Source organism: Hylobates moloch, unplaced genomic scaffold (assembly GCF_009828535.3).
Source record: "Hylobates moloch isolate HMO894 unplaced genomic scaffold, HMol_V3 SCAFFOLD_11, whole genome shotgun sequence".
NCBI lineage: Eukaryota > Metazoa > Chordata > Mammalia > Primates > Hylobatidae > Hylobates > Hylobates moloch.
The window spans coordinates 86,682,101-86,700,313 of record NW_026652286.1 but is presented as its reverse complement, the minus strand read 5'-3'; the positions used below and the strand labels follow the sequence as shown (position 1 = coordinate 86,700,313).

The 18,213-nt window shown below is 44.8% G+C and overlaps 1 protein-coding gene across 1 annotated transcript in view; it reads right to left on the bottom strand.

The window, feature by feature from the left end:
- Positions 1-2,345: 2,345 nt before the first annotated feature.
- Positions 2,346-18,213, bottom strand: part of HTR3B (5-hydroxytryptamine receptor 3B) — a 36,182-nt gene continuing 20,314 nt past the window's right edge. The window contains exons 3-9 of the mRNA XM_032168125.2: positions 13,289-13,333; positions 12,850-12,959; positions 12,258-12,427; positions 11,621-11,778; positions 5,589-5,799; positions 4,025-4,207; positions 2,346-2,581 (exon numbers count right to left, since the gene is read on the bottom strand). Coding sequence (XP_032024016.1) covers positions 2,346-2,581; positions 4,025-4,207; positions 5,589-5,799; positions 11,621-11,778; positions 12,258-12,427; positions 12,850-12,959; positions 13,289-13,333 — 1,113 coding nt within the window. The remainder of the gene's footprint in view (positions 2,582-4,024; positions 4,208-5,588; positions 5,800-11,620; positions 11,779-12,257; positions 12,428-12,849; positions 12,960-13,288; positions 13,334-18,213) is intronic.

The window sequence follows — 18,213 nt, the reverse complement described above, 5'->3', positions numbered from 1 at the left end:
ATACAGTTTGGCAAAGCAACAGAAGAATACGTTAGATAGAAGTAGAAGCTTAGATGGAAATAAACTCTTTCCCGAAGAGGATGGCAAGCAGGTTGGCTTGGCTGGATTGAAGACTCTGATAGAAAACAATGGAAGAGGCAAATAAAGTCAAATACAAAAAGAAGGCCATTTTGTGGGAGGGTTTAATTCTAATCTTAGGATTCAGGTTATGAGGCCATAATACATATTTGGCTGCTGGAGAGTATGGGTTGGAAGTTGATTAGTTACCCAAGTGCCAGGGTGACCAGGACTCTCCTGTTCTGGATGGGTGAGTGTAGACATAGATGGGAAGCTAAGTGGCCGTCAGGACTGTGATGGTTAATTTTATGTGTCAACATAGCTAGACCATGATACACAGATATTTAGTCAAACTTTATATGTTTCCAGGAAGGTAATTTTTAGATGAGATTAACACTTAAATCAGTAGACTTTGAGTAGAGCAGATTACTGGCTATAATATCGTGGGCCTCATCCAATCAGTTGAAGGCCTTAATAGAAAAAGACTCACCTTCCTGGAAGAAGAGGAAATTCTGCCACTTTTGGACTCAAACTGCAACTCTTCCCCAGGCTTCCAGCCTGCCAGCCTACTCTGCAGATTCTGGACTTCCTAAACCTCCAGAATCACTAGTGTTATGGGCTGAAATATGTCCCCTCTGTCTGCTGCCCACTCCCCAACATTCATATGTTGACATCCTAACCCCTAGTACTCAGAATATGACTCTTTAAACATAGGGCCTTGAAAAAGTGATTAAGGTTAAAAGAAGTCACTAGGATGGACCCTAAGCCAACAACACTGGTGCCCTTGTTAGAGGAGAAAATCTGGCCACAGACATAAGCATGCACAGAGGAAAGGTCATGTGAAAACACAGCAAGAAGTCAGCAGCCTGCAAGCCAAGGAGAGGGCTCAGAAGAAAGCCACCCTGTTTGCACCTTGATCCTAGGCCTCTAGCTTCCAGACTGGTGAGAAAATAAATCTCTCTTAAAGCTACTTAGTGTGTAGTATTTCCTAGCTGACTAGTTCAGGGACAGTGGATTATAACTTCCTTAAAGCAAAGGACCGTGGGCTATGCCTGTCCTCCCACTCTGTGCGTTGCCCCTTGTGTGTGGACTAAATGATGTGCTAGACTGGGCTTAGAAGCCTTGGCACCTGCTACTAAAATACAAAAAATTAGCTGAGTGTGGTGGCATGCACCTGTAGTCCCAGCTGCTCAGGAGGCTGAGGCAGGGGAATTGCTTGAACCCAGGAGGCGGAGGTTGCAGTGAGCCAAGATCACGCCACTGCACTCGAATCTGGTGACAGCGCAAGATTCTGCCTCAAAAAAAAAAAAGAGAGAGAGAGAGAGAGAAGCCTTGGCACCTGGGTTCTCTCCAGTGGGGATGCACTGCTGAGGAGGCACAGGAAGAGGGTGGAGGCAGTGGACTTAGCTGGGAAGTGGTAACAAGAGCCTCAGAAGGGGAGGGATATGGCAGGAATTTTATGCTCTGGTTGGTTGGTACCAGGTTGACCATGGGAATCACATCAAATGAATAATAACCTGTGCTGACTTATTTTGTATTCTCTGGTGTGCCTAACATAATGCCTGGGACTTAATACTCAATAAAGGTTTTGTTGAATGGGTGACTGAATAAATGGCCAAGGCAGGGCTGGAAGATGGAGCCATCTTACACTTTTTTAAAAACTGCTTAAGCATACATAAATGCAAGCGTGTGCCTAGAAATCTTCTGGAAGAAATTACTAACAGTGGTTACTTTGGGTGAGTGGACTGGGATAAGAAGGAAAGTTTACTTTTTTACTGTATACTCATACTCCTTATACATTTTCATGAACATATGATTCCTGGGTCACACAGCAGACTATTAAGTGTATGAAGCTGGACTCAATGGAGAGGCAATGATGGCAGAAAGCCTTTTATTTTATTTTTTTTGAGACAGGGTCTTGCTCTGTCGCCCAGGCTGCAGTGGTGCAATCATGGCTTACTGCAGCCTTGAAATCCTGAGCTCAAGCAATCCTCCCACCTCAACCTCCCAAGTAGCTGAGAGTACAGGCATGAGCCACTATGCCCAGCTATTTATTTATTTATTTTTTATTTATTTATTTACTGGTAGAGATGCCATCTCACTATGTTGCCCTGGCTGGTCTCGAACTCCTGGGCTCAAGCAATCCTCCTGCTGTGGCCTCCCAAAGCACTGGGACTATAGGCAAGAGCCACCACACCCGACCCAGAAAGCTTTTTAACCCACTATTATTCCCTGTCTTCTCTCTTCTAAGTGCCAGCACAATTATTGAGATCAGAACACTTCAGTCTTCACACACCACCCCACAGTGCCCAGAGGGAGCACAGAGTGATGGCGTAGAGCCCCAGCATGAAAAGGTAGCTTCGGAAGAGCAGTCGGTCAAAGTGGGACAGGAGGACCAACCACTCTGCCTCCTGTTGGTCTGTCTGGTCCTGAGTTTGGAGGTAGTTGCTGATAGATTGAAGCTGCGACCAGACTTCCTTCAGGGTTCCTGGCTGGGCCAGGTGCTCTCCATACAGCGAGGACTCTGTGTGATGGAGGAAAACACCCTGGGTGAGCCAGGGACTACCAAGACCCACCTGGACTTTCTCTTGAAGCTGATGGCCTCATCCTTCAAGGAAAGTTGTAGGTGAAACTGAGCAGTGGGTTGTGTTTGGGTTGGCTACTCTCCCCACCCGATTAGGCGAGGCAAAGTTGTACTGCAGGAAGCCTCGGAGAACACCTCAGAGCTGTATTATGTAAGCAGGGTGTATGTGTGCTAGATCCATTCAGGAGATTTTCTGAGCTAGAGGTCAGCCCATATGGACTCAGTAGGAGTTTTAGGGGCTGGGATGATTCTTATACTTGTTCACATTAAGCAACTAGAGCCTAAATGTACACAAGCTCCATGTATGCATGTGTGCACGTGCATGCCAGCGCTGTGCTATTCTGAAATCAATGGCTCTGTCACTTTGGGTAATTGGTTAAAATTGGGGATAAAAACAAACAGGCCAGGCATGGTGGGCTCACACCTGTAAATCCCAGCACTCTGGGAGGCCGAGGTGGGCGGATCACCTGAGGTCAGGACTTTGAGACCAGCCTGGCCAACATGGTGAAACCCCGTCTCTACTAAAAATACAAAAATTAGCCAGGCATGGTGGCACACGCCTATAGTCCCAGCTACTTGGGAGGCTGAGGCAGGAGAATAGCTTGAGCCTGGGAGGCAGAGGCTGCAGTGAGCAGAGATTGTGCCACTGCATTCAAGCCTGGGCGACAGAGCGAGACTCTGTCAAAACAAAGAGTAACTGAGGGCCTGAACTTCAAGCCAAAATTAGACTTTCAGCTGAGCGCAGTGGCTCATACCTGCAATCTCAGCACTTTGGGTGGCAAAGGAGGGAAGATCGCCTGAGCCTAGGAGTTCGAGACCAGCCTGCGCAACATGGCAAAACCCTGTCTCAAAAAACCAAACCAGGCCGGGCGCAGTGGCTCACGCTTGTAATCCCAGCACTTTGGGAGGCCGAGGCGGGCGGATCACGAGGTCAGGAGATCGAGACCACAGTGAAACCCCGTCTCTACTAAAAAATACAAAAAATTAGCCAGGCGTGGTGGCGGGCGCCTGTAGTCCCAGCTACTCGGAGAGGCTGAGGCAGGAGAATGGCGTGAACCTGGGAGGCGGAGCTTGCAGTGAGCCGAGATTGCGCCACTGCACTCCAGCCTGGGCGACAGAGCGAGACTCCGTCTCAAAAAAAAAAAAAAAAAAAAAACCAAACCAAAACAAACAACAAAACAACAAAATGAGACTTTCTAGAAAGCCAGAAGGAGGCAGCCTTCAGTCTCCAGAGAGATAATATAAAATGCCACACCCAGGCTAAGAAGCAGTTGTTTTAGGTTTTTCACATAGGCCAACGCAATACCTAGTACATCACCAACGAGAATGAATTTTTAAGGTGATCAATCCAGACAGGAGAGAAACACAAAGCTTCTCACACACCTGTTACCACAGCACGCTGGGCCCTGGGTTCCACTCCAGGCCTGTCAGCATCGGTGTCCCCTCGAAGGCACAAGAAGGGCTGCTCCTGTCCACCACGCCGCTCATCATGGAGGAGTTTGACCAACACGATGGACTTAGCTAAGCTGAGAACCAAGAAGGCCATGCAGATGGTGAAGAAGTGCCCTGAGAGAAGCCAGAAGAGGTGCAGTTAGCCTCCAGTCTGAAATGCAGCATCAGATTTTTTTGTTTTCTTTAGGGACAGGGTCTTGCTCTATTGCCCAAGCTGGAGTGCAGTGGTGCAATCATGGCTCACTGTAGCCTTAACCTATTGGGCTGAAGTGATTCTCCCTCCTCAGCCTCCTGAATAGGTGGGACTACGGGCACACACCACCACACAAGGCTAATTTTTTTTATTTTTTGTAGAGACAAGGCCTCATGGCCGGACGTGGTGGCTCATGCCTGTAATCCCAACACTTTGGGAGGCTGAGGTGGGCAGATCACAAGGTCAGGAGATCGAGACCATCCTGGCCAACATAGTGAAACCCCGTCTCTACTAAAATACAAAAAATTAGCCGGGCATGGTGGCGGGCACCTATAGTCCCAGCTACTCCAGAGGCTGAGGCAGGAAAATCGCTTGAACCCAGGAGGAGGAGGTTGCAATGAGCCAAGATCGTGCCACTGCACTCTAGCCTGGAGACACAGCAAGACTCCATCTCAAAAAAAAAAAAAAAAAACGAGAGAGAGAGCGAGAGAGACAAGGCCTCACTATGTTGTCTTGAACTCTTGGGCTCAAGCAATCCTCCTGCCTCAGCCTTCGAAAGGGTTGTGATTATGGGTGTGAGCCACTGCATCTGGCTTGCTCTTTTTTTTTTTTCCTTCCTTCCTTCCTTCCTTCCCTCCTTCCTTCTTTTCTCTCTTTCTCTCCCCTCCCCTCCCCTCCCCTTCCCTTCTTGCTCTGTCACCCAGGCTGGAGTGCAGTGGTGGGATCATAGCTCCCTGCAGACTCAAACTTTTAGACGCAAGCAATCCTCCTGCCTCAGCTTCCTGAATAGCTGAAATCAATGGCTCAGTCACTTTGGGTAACTGGTTGAAATTGGGGATAAAAACAAACAAACAGGCCAGGCACGGTGGGCTCATGCCTATAATCCCAGCACTCTGGGAGGCCGAGGTGAGCGGATCACCTGAGGTCAGGAGTTCGAGACCAGCCTGGCCAACATCGTGAAACCCCGTCTCTACTAAAAATACAAAAAATTAGCTGGGTGTAGTGGTGTGCACCTATAATCCCAGCTACTCGGGAGGCTGAGGCAGGAGAATCGCTTGAGCCCAGGAGGCGGAGGTTGTAGTGAGTACACACTCAACGCCCTATTGATTTTTAAAATTATTAGTAGAGATAAGTTCTCACTATGTTGCCTAGGCTGGTCTTGAACTCCTGAGCTGAAGGGATACTCCCACCTTGGCCTCTCAAAGTGCTGATATTACAGGTGTGAGCCACCATGCCTGGCCAGCATCAGATCTTTCCAGGTGTCATGTAAGATGAGTGTCCAGTGACCCCGAGGCTGCTTACCAATCAGAGGGGTGCTCCCTACACTCCGCGGCACCTGGTTGGACATGTTGACCCTGAAGACGGTGTAGCCCACCAGCACACTGGTCTTGAACACAATCCTGGCTCGGCAGTTGGGTGGCAGGTAGAAGCTCCCCAGGTCCACCAGCATGAGAAAGATGCTAGGAATCAGCAGACTCACGACATAGACCAGGGGGTGCCTGCGCATCACCACCTGGCCAGGAACAAGCGGTCTGATGAAAAGAGGATCTAGGCCAACAGACTCAGATTTGGCCAAATTCATAGCCAGGAATGCTCCCCAAAGTCCAAACGTTTTTGCATAATGTGAAAAATCTGTCTAATTTATCTTAGAAATATGTTTCAGGTTACTTTTTGGTTTGGAAAAGAGAAAAAAATCCTTTAAGTTTTACACAGAGCTAATATTAATATTATTAATACTTATAATAAGAAGCAGCAGCTAGCATTTACTTACCACTTGCTGTGTGCCAGGCACCAGACTCAGTGGCTCATAAACTTAACTTACTCAGTCTTCACAACTTTAAGGGCTGGGTATCATTAACTTCATTTTACAAACAAGGAAACTGAGTTTCAAAGAGGCTGAATTCCTTGTTTAAACTCACACAGCTGGTAAGTGAGAAACTGTTTTGAAACTAAAATCTTCCTTCTGAAACCACTTGTTATGCAATATATTGTATTACTTTTGTGAGTGTGACAGAGTTTCGCTCTTGTTGCCCAGGCTGGAGTGCAATGGCGCGATCTCAGCTCAACCTCCGCCTCCCAGGCTCAAGCAATTCTCCTGCCTCACCCTCTCAAGTAGCTGGGACTACAGGTGTGTGCCACCATGCCTGGCTTATTTTTTGTATTTTTAGTAGAGACGGGGTTCCTTTTTTTTTTTTTTTTTTTTGAGATGGAGTCTCACTCTGTCGCCCAGGCTGGAGTGCAGTGGTGTGATCTCGGCTCACTGCAAGCTCCGCTAGAGACGGGGTTTCACCATGTTGGCCAGGCTGGTCTCGAACTCCTGACCTCAGGTGATCCCCCTGCCTGGGCCTCCCAAAGTGCTGGGATTACAGGTGTGAGCCACCGCACCTGGCCTATTGTATTACTCCCTCAGAATGCCCAGAAGGAACCAACCCTGCCCAAGTCTTGATTTCAGATTTATAGCCTACAGAACTGCCAGAAAATGAATTTCTGTTATTTTGAGCCACCCAGTTTGGGCTACTTTGTTGTGGCAGCCTTGTGTCACTAATACACGTGACCTGCCAAGTAATGCACAGTGGGCAAATGGCAAAGAATGGACCAGAATGTACTGCACTGCCTTTAGTCGTATGTCAGCATGATATAGGATTAGGCACATAGTTTCTGGAGTCAAGTTGCCTGGGTTCAAGTCCAGGCCCCACCAGTCACCTTGCAGCCTCCTGTAAGTTACTTAACTTCTCTGCACCTCAATTCATTTATTTGTAAAAATGCAGATACTTGGAGCACCCATCTCCTAGGGATGTGAGGATTATAGGTACAAACTTTAAAATGGTGCCTGGCATAGAGTAAGTGCTCAGCTTTGTGGTTATTGCTATTATGTCTCCCTGGGCAGATTTTGTGGATCTGTGATAGATGTCAGGAACCTTCATTTGTTCATCTTTATGTCCTAAGTGTTCACCATGGAGCCTGGCACATGGTAAGAACTCAAAAGGTGTTCATTGAATTGTATTGGAGTCTGGTAGCAGCGCTACTTTTAGTTCCAATATAATGGAAGTGTGGAGTTAGCCCGAATGGAGGCTACCCTCTTGAGGTCAGTCTTTCTGAGGGCAACATCTCTGCGGATCATGCAAGGAGCAGTGACTCCTGCTTCTGCTGAGTAGAAGGCATGTCGCCTCCTCAGTGAGACACTGCTCTCTGCAAAACTGCCCCTACATACAGCCTATCATTTCTAATGGACTAAAGGAGCTGGTGCCTTTAAATTCCACAGAAAGGGAAGAAAAAGCACTTTAGTTTCAGTCCATGTTCCCCATTAGACACCCTTCAGGTGTTAGCAATATTATGCCACAATTTCATTATCCATTAAAGCCAGGTAATAATAAGTACACAAAGGTATTTGGAGCCTATTGATGTTAATGAAAGAGATCAATCTAATTCTGAATGTGTGTGTGGAGAGCTCCTTGGAGATGGAATAGGCCCCAAGGTTAGCCTGTAATTGCCTCGTTGATGGTAGACCCCACCAGTACTCAGTTTTGCATGACCGTCTTTATGACACAGCTGGAATTTTGACGCCTAGACTCCACTTCATACAGAAGAGCCCATTTCCCTCCTCTCCAAAGCCCCTCCCAGCATTCCCAACTCAGAAGCACAGGAAAGTTGCTGCCATTTAAGCACTGGAGTCAGAGTTTCTTGGATCTAGAATATGGGTTGCGCTGGATTAGCAGAAAGTCAGTCCGTGATTCCCACATCACTTGAGTGACCCAGAAAGGATATCTAGGGCTCTAAATTCTCTCTCTCCCCCTCTCTCTCTCTCATATGATCTGCTGGCACTTAGAGGGATCTTGATCTTCTATCAAGTTTATGAGCTGCATTCAATAAGTATCTCAACACAGTTACTCTACCTAATCTAGAAAAAAAATTGTAACAGGAAAAGAGGATAAATGAAGTACCTTTCTTTCCCAAATGCCCCCTTTGCATTTTCTAGGACACCCTGTAGGCACCCCAATTCCTGCTCAAATAAACACTTTACTCGGTGTGAGGATATCTGTGGTTGGGCTCGGTTTAGTTTCCACAGCTGTCCACTCTTTTCCATCCAACATGAGTTCCTAAATTGTATTCCTACCTCCTCCCACTTCTACCCTCATTCTTTAAAGAAAAAAAAAACCACTGTCATGCAAAATCAAATGCTCACCCTGCTGTTTCTGGGAACCAGCACCTCCAATAATATATTGGAGGAAACCTCCCCTCCCATGGCTGCTGGACCGGGTCCCAGGCTGTACACAGACATCTTTGTAGGGAGAAGTGCCTGTGCTCTGGGCTCCCTGTGGAATGTAGCCTGACTCCAAAGCATCCGTGGTGTCCTCTGATAAACAATTTGTGTCCCAGAGTCGGCAGCTATGATTGCACATTAGCTGAAACTCATGGGGCGTCCGGAGCACTTGATGTAGTATAAATGGCAGCAGTGTACCTCAGGCCAAGGGCAAGGATGAATTTAGAATAGATTATTGCTTCTCCTCACTTCCCTACCTGTCCCCAACCTCCCGCTGGGCAGCCTGGACTGAGATACAGCCGGCGAGTAGATTAAGAGGAGATGGTACTTTGCTGTCAGGACGCTGGCAGGTCCAGTGTTGGCATAATAGAATCAGGCTCTGAATTTCACAACACTGGCCAAGGGCTGTTGAAGGAAACCCAGGTGACTTGGTTGCTAAATTCAGAGTGGGATGTCTGGTATGGAGTAAGAGAATGAGCCTAGGCGCTGTGCACAGAGCAGAAATGCGTGGAGGCTGAGCGAGGTTGGGAGGCAGAAAACTGTGATCGTCACCGAATCCACTCTTAGTCTTTCTAAAGCTGCAGAATTGCTCCTGAGTCTGGCTTCCTGCCCCGCCAAATATGATCTGTGACTCTACTCAGGATTCTCTCCCTACTCTGCTCCTGAGGACCAGGGCGGAAGCCAGCCCTGCTAGACAACCCACGTCCACCCCCGGGGCAAAAGGACCCATGGAAAACTTCCAAGAGCATGAAATCAAATTGCACCTGCCTCCAGCACACTTCCACTTCAACACGTACCCAGGGGGGAAGCATGGCAGTGAGGAGAGCAGAGGAACTGGACCATGGCTCTGAGATCCAGGGAAGCCTCCCTTCCATTAAACAATCTTCTCACTGTCTCTGTTCATCATAATTAAAATGGAGATGGTATATAGAAAACCTTCAGCTGCTGTTGACGAATTAACATTTAGGGTGAAGGAGGGTGACATGTAACTACAAATAATAGCTGCTCTATGGAGAGAGAGAGAGAGAGAATGTGTTTATGTGTGTGTGTGTGTGCACGTGTGCCTGTGCATGCAAGCACATGCCCTTGTTTACCTGCCCCATCTCTTTCCTGTGTTTGTCTCCTCCGTGCAGTGTAGGTAATGGTGTGTGCAGTGTTCTCAGGAGCGCTTGGTAGGTGACTATGTTCCACCTTGCATGTGCTACTCCTTCACATTTCCCTTTAATGCTCTCCATTATTCGGGCTGCATTAATAATGTTTGCGGGCTGATATCTTTAAAATTAATGAGGTGTTTACTCCTAGCCAAGAAACTCATTGAAATTTAAAAAAAAAAAAAAAAGCTTGCTTGCTTTCCTTCCCTTTTCCTTACAAGAAAAGTGGACAAACAGGCCACAATGCAAGCTTTGCTTAAAACCAAGCAGAATTCTAGGCAAGATCCCAAAGCCCACCATCAGAGGAGGGTATGAGTTGTGATTAACTACTAGCCAGCATTATACATCAGTCAGGTGCAAACCACAACTGTGTCTAAGAGGCCCAGATTCAACAAGAGCTTTGGTGGAAAGCTGTATACACCTTTAACCAATTGAGGGATACCTGTAACCTCAATAATAGTTTCTTTCTTTCTTTCTCTTTCTTTCTTTCTTTCTTTCTTTCTTTCTTTCTTTCTTTCTTTCTTTCTTTCTTTCTTTCTTTCTTTCTTTCTTTCTTTCTTTCTTTCTTTCCTTCTTTCCCTTCCTTCCTTCCTTCCCTCCTTCCTTCCTTCCTTCCCTCCTTCCTTCCTTCCTTCCTTCCTTCCTTCCTTCCTTTCTTTTCTTTTGACAGAGTCTCCCTCTGTCACCCAGGCTGGAGTGCAGTGGTACGATCTTGGCTTACTGCAACCTCCACCTCCCGGATTCAAGCAATTCTCATGCACACACCACTACGCCCAGCAAGTTTTTGTATTTTTAGTAAAGATGGGGTTTTGCCATGTTGGCCAGACTAGTCTCGAACTCCTGACCTCAAACGATCTGCCCGCCTTGGCCTCCCAAAGTTCTGGGACTACAGGCATGAGCCACCACATTCAGAGAATGATAGTTTCTTTCATCACCTCCCCTTAGCATATCTATTGTACCAGAGCACCTTAGTCTAGTCTAAATTTTCCTTCTTATTCCAAAGGTATATTTTTGGGATAATTCATCTTGTGTGCAGTCCTGACTTGCCTGTGGTTTCTATTTTTCAACTGAATCCATTACTTGGCATGAAGGACCACCATTCCCTCACTACCACTACCACTAGCTGACTTTTTGCAGAAAGGAAGAATGCACTGCTGAATACTAACGATGTAGTTTACCAGTTGTGTGAAATTGCTGCAGACCACATGTCAAAACAGTTTCCCAGGGGGCCAAAGAAGGGACAATGGCTGCCTCTGGAGTACAAATCAGCAGACTTCACTGTCCTGTACCCCACCATCCCCCAGTTTCATGCTGGACAAATTTTCCTATGAACAATGCAGCCAAGGGCTGCATCGGAGGAGTGTGGGTTCCCATCATAATTTTGAGGGGGTTAATTGTTCCCTCTGATCCAGAAGCTACCAGTGGTCTCTGTGGGTCTTATTGGCTAATCCCTTAAGATATTCAAGTTAATAATATTATCATATTATGCATCTGCATCTGGAATTAGTTGATAACTTACTCAATAAAAATAATAGGACAATAATGTTGATGAGAAAGTCTTCCCAATTTGTTGTTGTTGTATGTGGGTTTGTCTGTGTTTTTTCTGAGTAGCAATTAGAAGCCATAATGTGAGTATGTGTGGAAAGATTGGAGGATTCCTGCTGTAGGGCATAGTTCAGGCCTCTGGTGTCTGAATACCAGGCCTCTGGTGTCTGTTATCTTCTGGAGGGGCCCAGCATCTCCCACTGAACCTCTGCTCTGTGAAATGCTGGAATGTGGGTGGATGCTCAGAGCCCACTGAAGTCCCTGTTCTTGGGTGATAATGAATGAGAACATGCAATAGAGCAGAAATTCCTTGGCCCAAGAGAGAGGCCAAAGGCTGTGGAGAAGCGGGCAACAGGGACAGGTAGTAAAGAACCTACATTAAACTGAATCTGTGCAAATCCTCCAGCGCTGCTCTGCAGGATGCTGTATGTGGAGGACACAGATAGAAGTTCCCACTCACTGTCATTCAAAAACGCCTTTTTGTCATGCTTAATGTCTTCTGGGCTCCTCAGAAAGGCCAGGTCTACGTCTTCCACTGCAAACAACACAAACAATTGACTTTCCCAGAGAGAAAGAGATGCCAACATCCACCCACTTTTCCAGCTCCCAATTCGAATCCTTCCTCGTTCTCCTGCCCCCATAGGCACAGTCTCCTTGGCCTTATTTGAATTAGGGGGTAGGGATGTGGAATAAAATCTTTCTAGTCATAAAAAAACAACAACTGTGAATTTATGGCTTGGAATACACTCTCTGTAGAACGATGGAGCTTGCCTGCGATTTCTATAGTATTATCCATGGCAGTAGAGGCCTAACACTGTGTTTCCAAAACAACTGCAGTAGGCTACAGCATCATACTTGGTCTGGATTACAGCAGGAGCCAAAACACTGCAAGAAGAGATTCCAATTTTTAAATAGCCAATTCTCTGCAAGAATAAAATAGACCTGAAGGATAGTATAATATCATTTCACCTATGTGCACCAACCTAGCATTGATGGGTATCTCTCATGGTTTACCTGTATGCAGAATGCTCTTGAAGGTTAGGCTGCAATTCTGGACATCAAATGGAAAAGCATATGTCTCTAAACTGCATGCGGAGACCACCTGGATGGGCTTATAGTTCTCAATGGTCCCAGATGAGTTCACATAAACATAGGGAAGGTCAGGGGATCTTTCAATGTCCACACTATATGAAACACAAGAGAACTTGTTGTCACAGAGAGGATGTTGGTCATTTCAAAACATAGGCTGATTAGGAGATAGTAGTGACCGTGAGGTCCAGGACCAGCCTAGCCCTGCAAAAACAGAATCGCATTTTCCATGAGACGATTCACCCTGGTGAAGATGAGCTTTTCAGTGACAGCCTCATAAGTTAACTCATTCGCTGCTATAACAACACAGACATAATGAGTAACCTCAACATTAGTAACCAGATCTGTATCTTAAATAATGTGAACCCATGGCACTTCTAACCTGAATAGTCCCAACAACATGCTCTCCTTCAACTTGAGAAGCAAAAATGAGCGACACTGACTGAAAGTAAGCAGCAACTGGCCTGACTATACCAAGCAGTCTGAACCCCACAGAAATACACACCGGCACACTTACAACTCATTGATGATGATATCAGGGGCCCAGACGGCACTTAGAGGTAGGGAGATCTCTCTAATCTCATCAAACATGCTGGAGTTCCAGGATAAAAATTCATCATTCCAGACCTGTTAGGAGTAGCCAAAAAGAAAACTTATCAAAATGGGGCAATGTCTGCCTCGCTAAAGAACTAAAGAGGCGTTTGGATTAATAATCCAATTTATCAGCCTCTTGGTTCTATCAGTTAGGAGAAAGGACTTCCCATCTGAATCCTAAAGATAGTAGTCCCAACCAGAAACCAGGGCCATACATCTTAAATGAATTATAATAAATTAGGTCTGCTGCAGATCTAAGGAACCATAAATATAAAGATAATACCTATTTCTTAAATAACTATATTTTGCAGCAGATCCAGATCAGGAGTGCAATATATTTAGAAGAAAACATAATTGTTTACCTCTCGGTACCATACGCTTGTCTTTAATATTTGATTCTCTGCATCCTGCAAGGCAAAAAGAAAATCCACACTAAATCTTAGAATGTCAATAAATCAAAGGCCAATTCAGCAGTAAGGAAATTCAGAAGAAGAAAATCAAATTTAACCAAATAATGCTGATATTAAAAACATTACCTAGACTCTTCAACACCTAGGTATTCTCAGTTCTTACTTATTATGCACACCTGTCACTATGAGCTTTACTATATTATCTACAACAAAATGGCACTTTGCCTGCCCTTGACATCTTGAATGATTTGCTAATCTCTTTCCCACTCTAATTAGTTACTCTACCATTAATCAGACTAAAAAATGTTATGTAGTCTTAGTAATTTTGGGCTAAAAAGATGAGACCAAGCTTTGATTTGTAATCAAGATATTATTCATAATCTTTCAATGAGTGTTAGCTCAACTGTTACTGGCAGCCATTCCTGTTAAGTTACCGTATGTTTGGATTTCTCTGCTTATAAAACAGACTGAATGAGCTTATTATAAATGAAATATATTTTAGATGATATAATAGATGTGATTTCCCATGTCTGCAATGAGTTCATGATATTTTTAAAAGACCCCCAAAAACAGCAATTTAAAAACCCTCCTGGCTGGGCACGGTGGTTCATCCCTGTGAGTCCCATTTTTGGAGGCCAAGACAGGAGGATTGCCTGAGCCCTGAAGTTTGAGACCAGCCTGGGCAACACATTGAGAGTCTGTCTCTACAAAAAAATTAAAAATTAGCCAGGTGTGCTGGCACACACCTAGTGGTCCCAGCTACTTGGAAGGCTGAGGTGGAAAGATTGCTTAAGTCCAGGAGGTCAAGATTGCAGTGGGCCAGCACTCCAACCTAGGTGACAGAGAGAGACTCTGTCTCAAAAAAAAAAGAAAAAGAAAGAAAAAAGAAAAAAACCCTCACCAATTTTTTTCATATCTAATCTAGTAAAGAACATTCTGAAACTCAGATGTTCTTAGGAATTTTTTAAAAAGGGATATCTCACACCGTATATAAACATTAACTCAGAATGAATCATACACCCAAATGTAAGAGCTTAAACTATAAAACTCTTAAAAGAAACCATAGGAATAAGTAAATCTTCATGACTTTGAATTAGGCACTGGTTTCTTAGACATGACAACAAGAGAAAAATAAATGAGACTTCATGAAAATTAAAAACTTTTGTGCTTTAAAGAACACCATCAAGAAATGAAAAAGACAACCCACAGAATGGGAGAAAATATTTGCAAATCACATATCCACTAAGAGGCTTCTATCCAGGATATAAAGAACTCCTGCAACTCAACGACAACAAAAGACAAGCAGCCCTGTTTAAAAATGGGTGAGGCCGGGCGCAGTGGCTCACGCCTGTAATCCCAGCACTTTGGGAGGCCGAGGCGGGTGGATCACGAGCTCAGGAGATGGAGACCATCCTGGCTAACACGGCAAAACCCCGTCTCTACTAAAAAATACAAAAATTAGCCAGGTATGGTGGCGGGCGCCTGTAGTCCCAACTACTCGGGAGGCTGAGGCAGGAGAATGGAGTGAACCCAGGAGGCAGAGCTTGCAGTGAGCCCAGATCCTGCTACTGCACTCCAGAGTGGGTGACAGAGCGAGACTCCATCTCTAAAAAATAAAAATGGGCGAGAGACTTGAATAGACATCTCTCTAAAGTAGATATACAAATGATCAATAAGCACATTAAAAGATGCTCGAGGTCACTGCTATGAGCAAAACTGTGTCCCCCCAAAACCCATATGTTGAAACCCTAACTTCCAAGGTGTCCATATTTGGAGACAGGGCTTATAGGGAGTAAGTGAGGTTAAATGACGTCATAGGGATAGGATCCTAATCTCACAGGATTGGTGGCCCTATAAGACAAGGAAGAGAGAAAGATCTCTCTCTACCATGTGAGTATACAGTGAAAAGGTGACCATCTGAAAGTCAGAAAGTGGGCTCTCACCAAGAACCAAATCAGCCAGAACCTGATGTTGGACTCCCAGCCTCCAGAACTGTGAGAAATAAATTTCTGTTTTTATGCTACCTAGTCTGTGGTATTTGTTATGGCAGCCCGAACTTCCTAATACAATCACTAATCATTAGGAAAAGCAAATCATCAAAACCACAATGAGATACAAACTCACACTCATTAGAATGGCTACTGTTTTTTAAAAAGCAGAAAATAACAAGTGTTGGCGAGGATGGGGAGAAATTGGAACCCTTGCGCACTGTTGGTGGAAATGTAAAATGGTGCAGCTGCTGTGGAAAACAGTATGGCACTTTCTTAAAAAGTTAAAGATGAAATTACCATATAATCCAGCAATTCCACTTCTGAGTACATACCCAAGAGAACTGAAAGCAGGGGCTTGGACAGGTATTTATACACACATGTTCACAGCAGCATTATTCACAATAGCCAAGGGGTAGAAGCAACCCAAGTGTCCACCGACAGATGAATAGATAAGCAAACTGTGGACTATACATAAATTGGAATATTATTCAACCTTAGAAAGGAAGGAAATTCTACGGCCGGGCGCAGTGGCTCACGCCTGTAATCTCAGCACTTTGGGAGGCCGAGGCGGGTGGATCACTTGAGGTCAGGAGTTTGAGACCAGCCTAGCCATCATAGTGAAACCCCGTCTCTACTAAAAATACAAAAATTAGCCAGGAGTGGTAGCGCACACCTGTAATCCCAACCACAAGCGAGGCTGAGGCAGGAGAATTGCTTGATCCCAGGGGCGGAGGTTGCAGTGAGCCGAGATTGCGCCACTGCACTCCAGCCTGGGCAACAGAGTGATACTCTGTCTCAACAAAAAAAAAAAAAAAAAAAAAAAAAGAAGGAAGGAAATTCTGACATATGTTACAACATGGATGAACCTTGAGAACATGATGCTAAGTGAAATAAGCCAGTCACAGAAGGACAAATACTGCCTGATTCCACTTAAATGAGGTGCCTAGAGTACTGAAATTCATAGAGACCGAAAATAGAATGAGTTGCTGGATTGAAGGAAGGGAAAGTTATCGTTGAATGGATAAAGAGTTTCAGTTTTCACTGTTCACAATAGCAAAAACATGGAATCAACCCAAATGCCCATCAATGATACACTGGATAAAGAAAATGTGGTACATATATACCATGGAATACCACGCAGCCATAAAAAAGAATGAGATCATGTCCTTTGCAGGGGCATGGATGGAGCTGGAAGCCATTACCCTCAGCAAACTAACATAGGAAGAGAAAACCAAACACCACATGTTCTCACTCATAAGTGGGAGCTGAACAATGAGAACACATGGACACAGGGAGGGGAGCAACACACACTGGGGCCTATCAGGGTAGGGTTGTCGGGAAGGAGAGTATCAGGAAAAATAGCTAATGCATGCTGAGCTTAATACCTAGGTGATGGGCTGATAGGTGCAGCAAACCATGGCACATGTTTACCTACGTAACAAACCTGCACATCCTGCACATGTATCCTGGAACTTAAATTAAATTTTACAAAAAAGAGAAAACAGGGCCGGGTATGGTGGCTCACGCCTTGTAATCCCAGCACTTTGGGAGGCCAAGGTGGGACCTGAGGTTAGGAGTTCAAGACTAGCCTGGCCCATGAAACCCCGTCTCTACTAAAAATACAAAAATTAGCCTAGCTTAGTGGCACGTGCCTGTCATTCCAGCTACTCGGGAGGCTGAGGTAGGAGAATCACTTGAACCCAGGAGGTAGAGGTTGTAGTGAGCTGAGATTGAGTCACTGCTCTCCAGTCTGGACAACAAAGCGAGACTCTGTCTCAAAAAAAAAAAAAAAAAAAGGAAAGAAAAAACATATACTCTAAAATACATTTGTCCAGAATATCAGTTCTATAAGAAAACATGTGCAGAGAAAAGTAAAAATTAGCAGCGATGATTGTTTTTATAATTTGAATTATGTGAATTTTTTCCTCTATAGTATTATATTCTTCTGTATTTTCTACATATCTACAATAAGTATATTATAATCAGGAAAAACATTAGTATTATTTTTGAAGTTACCAAGCTGTCCCACAAAGAAATATGAATGGCCAGTAATCACATGAAAATGTTTAACCTCAGTAGTAATAAAAGAAGGAAAGAATGCTCAAAAAAAAAAGAGTTTCAGTTTTGCAAGATGAAAGGAGTTCTGGAGACTGAATCATGGTGATGGTAACACAAGAATGTGAATGTACTTAATGCCACTGAACTGTATGCTTAAAAAAGGTAAAGATGATAAATTTTATGTTGCGTATTTTATGACAAGTAAAAATGATAATACAAAGTGGGTAAAGGATTTGGCTATGTGTTTCTCCTAAGGAAATATACAAATGGCCAATAAGCACATGAAAAGATGCTCAATATCATTAGTCACCAGGGAACTGCAAATCAAGACCACGACGAGATACCACTGTATCCTCACTAAGACAGCTAAAATTAAAAAGATAGACAATAACAAATATTGGCAAGGATGTAGAGAAGTTGGAGCCCTCAAACATTGCTGGCAGGATTATTAAGTGATTCAGTCACTTTGAAAACCAGTCTGGGCTGGGCTCGGTTGCTCACGCCTGTAATCCCAGCACTTTGGAAGGCTGAGGCAGGCAGATCACCTGAGGTCAGGAGTTCGAGACCAGTCTGGCCAACATGGTGAAACCCCTGTCTCTACTAAAAATACAAAAATTAGTTGGGTGTGGCGGTGCACACCTGTGATCCCAGCTACTCGCGAGGCTGAGGCACGAGATCACTTGAACCCGGGAGCTGAAGGTTGCAATGAGCCAAGATCGCGCCACTGCATTCCAGCCTGGGTGACAGAGTGAAAGTCTGTCTGAAAAAGAAAAAGAAAAACGAAAGGAAGGGAAGGGAAGGGAAGGGAAGGGAGTCTGGTATTTACTC